Genomic DNA, 5,913 nt, shown 5'->3' on the forward strand with positions numbered 1-5,913 from the left:
CCAGCCCCGTGTGCCCCATTCCGTGTGCCCCATTCCCAGGGGTGTGCACCCCATTCCCAGCCCCGCGTGCCCCATTCCGTGTGCCCCATTCCCAGCGCCGCGCGGGGCACCTCGGTCTCCTGCAGCAGCCGCCGCATGGCGTGCTTCCTCTCCTGCCGCCGCCGCCGCCGCACGCACACGCCGCTGATGAGCAGCAGCAGCACGAAGAGCAGCGCCCCGACCACGCCGGCGATGACGGACGTCACCTGGCTGCAGGACAGTGGGTGACACTGGGCAGGGGACGGAGCTGGGGACGCGGCGGCTGTTCGTGCCCCGTCGAGGGTGGCGGGTCCTGGCTGCAGGAGGGCGCGCGGGCACAAACCTGGGCTTCTGCTCCACGGGGCAGCCGTCCTCATCCCGGATCGTGCACCTGGGCACACAGGGAGCCCCGTGAGCGGCCGCTGGAGCCGCCGGCACCGCGCGGGGCCCCCGGGACTCACGAGTGGCTGCAGTTGGTGGGGCACAGCTGGCACACGCCGTCCTCGTCCGGGTACTTCCAGACGGGCACGAAGGAGGCGTCCGACTTCACCCCGCTGGGGCACTTGCGCACGCAGCTCTGGCCGTCCTTGTAGTGGGCGCAGGCCACGCACTGATCCGCCTCCTGCGCCGAGGGGCGGTCAGGGGCCCTGGCGTCCTGGGGGACACCCGCCCCACACTGCCCCATAGGGGACCCGCCAGCCCCGGGGGTGGCGGCGGTGGCCTCACCGATCCGAAGCAGGTCTCGGTGCCGTTCTGGGGCTGGCACTCGGGGTGGCAGGGCAGGCAGCGCGTGCCGTTGGCGTGCTCGCGCACGGCGCTGCGGGGAGCCGTGAGCACCGGGCGCGCGGGCGCGGGGGCCCTCCCCGTTGCACGGGGCGGCGCAGGGAGGGCGCCGCGTGGCCGGCCCGGCGCTCACCCGTCCAGCAGGTTGCAGGAGGCGACGCACTCCTGGCCGCGCAGGAAGCGCTCGCAGGCCACGCACTGCGTCGGGCCGGGGCCCCAGCAGGAGCCGTTGGAGCAGAGCGGGAAGCAACTCAGCCCCTCGCGCTCTGGAGGAGAGGGGGCTCTGTTATTGCCCGGGTAGGGGGTAACGGGGGGGCCGCGAGGGGCTGCAGGGCACCCCCGCTTACCGCACTGCTCCGGGGGCTTGTTGTGCGCCTGGAAGAGGCGCTGCCGGGGGCCGCGGAAGATGCTCTCCCAGGGCACCTTCTGCAGGAAGCAGAGGTGCGGGTTGCGGTGCACGAGCACCATCCCGCTGCTGATCTCGCGCAGCGAGCGCAGCCCCAGCGCCGACACGGGCAGCTCCTGCAGCGTCAGCGAGTAGGCGCCGCTGCGGGACGCGGGCGGCGTGAGCGGGCGGCACGGGGGCCCCCCTGCCGCACGCGCCCCCCGCACGCGCCCCCCGCTCACTTGTGCAGCACGCGGCCCCGGATCACGCGCAGGTTCTGGAAGACGCGCAGGTCCGGCAGGGTCGTGGGCCAGGCCGCGATGTACAGGAAGCCTGTGGGGAGCAGAGCACCGTCACGGTGCCGCCACGCGTCCCCGAGCCTGCCCGGCACGACCCGCAACGTCCCCGGTGCCGCCGCTCTCACCCGTCAGCTCCTCCAGGCTCTCGAAGATCGAGAGCAGCTCGGGGTCCAAGGGCGCCGTGTTGGTGCTGGGGTCCCTGCGGAGATGTGGGGAGGGTGAAGGGGGGCAGGTCCGCGGGGGCTCCTGGGGGGGACACGGGCGCCTACCCGGCGAAGGTCTCGGGCAGGAAGGCCAAGCTGCCAAAGATCTTGGTGCAGCCGGCGAAGTGCTGGATGTTGGAGGCGTTGACGGCGCGGACGCCCTTGAGGAAATCCACGCCGAGCCCGTAGCACACTGCGGGCAGAGCGGCGCCGGGCAGCACCCCCCGGACCCCCAAATCCCCCTCCTGCCTGCAGGGGGACCCCCCCGGGGAGCCCGCAGCGGCGCGGCCCCCTCACCTTGGGGACAGGGCTTGCTGCACTTCTCGCACTTCTGCACGTTGTTGACGGTGACCTCCTGGCTGTTGTGGGGACACACGAGCGTGCAGGAGCCCACCTCCGTGGCCAGGTAGTTATCTAGGGCCGGAGGGCGGTCAGGGCCGGGATGGAGGGGGTGGCCACGCGCGGCGCCCCCCCCAGAGCCCCCCGGCACTCACAGGGACACTGGCTCACGCAGCTGGCGCCGAACGTGTAGCGCCCGTCGCGGTTGGGCACCGACTCGAAGGTGTCCGAGTTGTAGATGACGAGCGGCGGGCAGTGCAGCTCGCAGATGCCGCTGCGGTTGAAGTTCAGGCAGGCCTGGGCAGGGGGGTGACGGCGGGGGTGGCCGTGAGGCCGTCGGGGGCCGCGCCAGCGCCCCCCCGGGCGGCCGCGCGGTGCCCACCAGGCAGTCCGAGTGCTTGGGGCCGGTGCAGCCCGCGGCGCACTGCTCGTGGCAGCAGTCGGTCGGCTTCGTGCCCTTGCAGCGCGGGCACCCGTGGCAGATGCTGTTGGTCACTGCGGGGACGAGGGGGTGCAGTGGGGACGGGGATCCCCTCGGGTGTCTTTGGGGACCCTATGGCACTTGTAGCGGGGAGGTGAGGCCATAGGACTGGCCCCAGGATTGGCATGGGGGGGATGAGGACCTGGGGGGGGGACGGGGACCTGGGGGGCAAGTGAGGTGCAGGGGACAGGGACTGATGGGGACACTGGAGGCTTTGGGGGGTAGACAGGGCAGACATAGGGCAGCGACTGGGAAATTTAGGGAGTCTCCGGAGCAGGTCAGGACAGGGAATTCGGAGGTTGCTGGGGCAGGGATTTGTGGGATAAGCAGGGATCCCCGGGCTTCGGGAGAGGGGATGGGGCAGGGGTTCTGCCCAGGAGGACGGGGGGCAGCAGGGGCTGGGCCGGGGGGTGCCCCACGGCCAGGGCCACGTCGGGGGGTGCCCCCCACCCCTACTCACGCGTCTGGCAGTCCTGCGGCCCCTCGCCCCAGCAGTGCCCCTCCGCGCACAGCGCCCGGCAGTCGGGACCTGGTCGGGACGGGGGGCATCAGCGGCGCCGTGGGCGGCCCCGCAGGGCACCCCAGACCCCGTGCCCCCTCCGGGCGGCTCCACAGGCCCCCCCCCGGCGCCCCCGTGCCCGGCCCGCTCACAGGTGCGGTTGCGGGTGCTCTCCACGTGCGTCTCGCCGCGCAGCTCGTTGTGCCGGTGCAGGATGTCGGCCCAGAGGATGCTCTCCTGGAAGCAGAGCTGCGGGTTCCTCTCGATGCGCACGCCGCCCTTGAGGATCTCTGCGCGGGCACCGGCGTCAGCGCCCTGGGGACAGCCGGCCCCGCGGGGACACCGGGCCAGCGGGGACATCCCATCCCACGGGGACCCCCAGCTCCATGGGGACACCAAGCCCTGCGCTGGCATCAGCACCTTCCTGAGGACACCTAGTCCCGGGCACGGACTGACGAGGATTGGCAGCCCTGGGGGGCGCCCCAGCCTGGGCAGGGAGTAGGGGGCCACCAAGCCCAGTGGGGACCCCCAGCCCTAGGTCGAGACCCCCATGGGGACACCCAGCCCCACAGGGATGCCCAACCCCGGATGGGAGCCCTGGGCATTGGGCAGAGACCCTCCATGGAGGCCCACGGGGAACCCCCACCCAATGAGAGCCCCCAGCCTTGGGCAGAGACTCCCACGGAGCACCCCAGCCTTGAGCAGAGACTCCCACAGGGCCCCCCAACCCAACTGGATCCCAAGTCTTGTGCAGGGCCCCCTTCCACTGAGCCCCCCCAGCCCCCCAATGCCCCCCCAATGCCCMCCCACCTGTGAGGCGCCTCATGCCGAGCTGCCGCAGCCCCGGGGCGCCGCCGTTGCCCAGCACGGCGAGCGCGTAGCGCTCCTCGAAGAGCTGCGTGCCGCGGATGATGCGCAGGCCCTGCAGCTGCAGCGCGCTCACCCGGTTCTCCGCGATGAGCACGTAGCCCTGCACCTCCTGGATGTCCTGCGGCGGCGGGAGGCGCGTGAGGCCCCCCCAGGGGCGCCCGCGCCGGCCCCGGTGCCGGTGCCGCCGCGGCGCCCGCTCACCCTGAGGAAGGCGGTGTCGGCATCGGGCGGCAGGTAGGTGAGCTCCAGGTTGCCCTGCACCACGCGGCAGCCCTCGTAGAGGTGCCGCAGGGTCTCGTAGTGGCTCTCGGCGCTGGCCGGGCGCAGCAGCTTCATGTCGGTGCCGGTGCAAACTGCGGGGACGGGCACCGGGCGGCTCGTGGGGACCTGAGTGCTCCATGGGGGGATCCCATGGAGCGGCCCATGGGGGGACCTGAGGTGCCCATGGCAGAGGTCTGAGCACCCTGGGGGGGGACTGAGCGGCTTGTGCGGGAACCAAGCGGCTCCTGGGGGGGATCTGAGCAGCTCCTGGGGGACCCCAGTGGCCCCAGCCACACCGTGCGAACCCGGCCGGCAGCCGCCAGCACCGGCCCCCGCAGGAAATGCCGCGGAGGCCGCCACGGAGCTCCGGAGCCGCTTCCAACAGCTTTCCATGGGCTTCCGGCGCTCCCGGGGGCGCTCCCGGCGGGAGGCACGCGGCACGGTGCCAGCGTGTCCCCAGCACCACGGGGACGCCCGGGGCGACGGCAGCCAGCGGGGCCGGGCCGGGTGACCGGCCAGGGAAGGCGGGAGCGGCGAGGCCGGGCGGCGTCGGGCTCCTTGGGTGCCGGCGTTCCCGCCGCGGCGGGATGCGCCGGGGCCGGGCGGGAAGGCTCTGCCCACGCCGCCCGCGGGGGCAGCGCCCAGACAAGACCCCATTGTTGGTGGCACCGCGGCGGATGCCGGAGCCCCCGGGGTGGCCTCGCCRGGGGCGGGGAGGGGGGTCCGGCCCCTTGCCGAGCCAGCGGCATTCCCAAGCAGCGGATCGGGATGGGGAACGGCGAGGGGGCCATCCCTGCAAAGCCCCCCTCAAAGCGGCATCACCGCGGGCGAGCCGAGACCTGGCGCCGTCGTGACACRGGTGCCCGCCCTGGGCCGGGCGGGTGAGTCACGGCCGGCCCGCCAGGAACCGCCTTTTCAGGTCGGGCGTGTTTGGGGAGCGGGGCGGCTGACGCAGGGGCTGGCAGCGCCGCGGGACGCGGCCGCCGCCGCCGCCCCGTGCCCGGGATCCCGGCCCGGGGGGCCCCGCGGCGCTGGGCCCTGAGTGACAGCGGCGGCAGCTGCCCCCGCCACCACCTGCCCCGCGCCTGCCGCCGCCGCGGGGACAGAGCTCAAGGCCGGGCGGCCGCGGGGACGAAGGGCGCCCGGGACGGGACGGGGGYGGCTCGATGCCCCCCCTCCCCCGAGCACCCATGTGCAACCACCAAACTTGGAGGGAATGTGTCCCCCCGCCCCGGCCCCGCTCCATGTGCCCCATCCCGGGAATGGAGGGGGCTCCGTGTCCCCTCGTCCTGCTCCGAGTGTGCCTACCCCCTCCACCCCCCAGGAACACAGAGGGAGAGAAGGGGKCTCTGCTGGGCTATAGGGGGGCCCCCATCGGTACCATCGAGCAGTGTGGGGGGCTAGTAACTCGTCCCACTGGATTTACCAGCACTCTCCGCCGGGTTGGGGGGGGGGCATTTCCCCCACCCCCCCGCACCAAGTTTACCGGGACTCCCCCCACGTCGGACAACAAGCCCCCGCCCTGCAACCGCGATCAACTTTGCGCGAGTCCCGGTCGGGACGGAGGGAGCGGGGCCGGGGGCGGAACCCGACGGGCAAGGACGGACGGACAGAGCGGAGGGAAGGGCGGACAAGGGACGGCGGAGAGGGCGAAAAACCGACGGAGGGCGGGAGGGAAGGACGGAGGGAGCGCGGGGAAGGGCGGGCGGCGGGAGCGGGTCGGGACCCACCTTCGTGGCCGTGGGCGGCGCGGAGCGCGGCCAGGAGCCCCGCGG

The 5,913-nt window shown here is 73.7% G+C and overlaps 1 protein-coding gene across 1 annotated transcript in view; it reads right to left on the minus strand.

Moving 5' to 3' along the window:
* ERBB2 (erb-b2 receptor tyrosine kinase 2) overlaps positions 1 to 4,235 on the minus strand; it is an 8,483-nt gene extending 4,248 nt beyond the window's left edge. The window contains exons 1-16 of the mRNA XM_026041398.1: positions 4,079 to 4,235; positions 3,818 to 3,995; positions 3,160 to 3,297; positions 2,969 to 3,037; positions 2,410 to 2,522; positions 2,183 to 2,324; positions 1,986 to 2,102; positions 1,755 to 1,881; positions 1,611 to 1,684; positions 1,429 to 1,519; positions 1,149 to 1,348; positions 935 to 1,067; positions 745 to 835; positions 480 to 640; positions 362 to 409; positions 111 to 249 (exon numbers count right to left, since the gene is read on the minus strand). Coding sequence (XP_025897183.1) covers positions 111 to 249; positions 362 to 409; positions 480 to 640; positions 745 to 835; positions 935 to 1,067; positions 1,149 to 1,348; positions 1,429 to 1,519; positions 1,611 to 1,684; positions 1,755 to 1,881; positions 1,986 to 2,102; positions 2,183 to 2,324; positions 2,410 to 2,522; positions 2,969 to 3,037; positions 3,160 to 3,297; positions 3,818 to 3,995; positions 4,079 to 4,213 — 1,956 coding nt within the window. The 5' untranslated portion in view covers positions 4,214 to 4,235. The remainder of the gene's footprint in view (positions 1 to 110; positions 250 to 361; positions 410 to 479; positions 641 to 744; positions 836 to 934; positions 1,068 to 1,148; positions 1,349 to 1,428; positions 1,520 to 1,610; positions 1,685 to 1,754; positions 1,882 to 1,985; positions 2,103 to 2,182; positions 2,325 to 2,409; positions 2,523 to 2,968; positions 3,038 to 3,159; positions 3,298 to 3,817; positions 3,996 to 4,078) is intronic.
* Positions 4,236 to 5,913: the final 1,678 nt, after the last annotated feature.

This window comes from Nothoprocta perdicaria, unplaced genomic scaffold (genome assembly GCF_003342845.1).
Source record: "Nothoprocta perdicaria isolate Ctin4 unplaced genomic scaffold, notPer1 scaffold_283, whole genome shotgun sequence".
Classification (NCBI taxonomy): domain Eukaryota; kingdom Metazoa; phylum Chordata; class Aves; order Tinamiformes; family Tinamidae; genus Nothoprocta; species Nothoprocta perdicaria.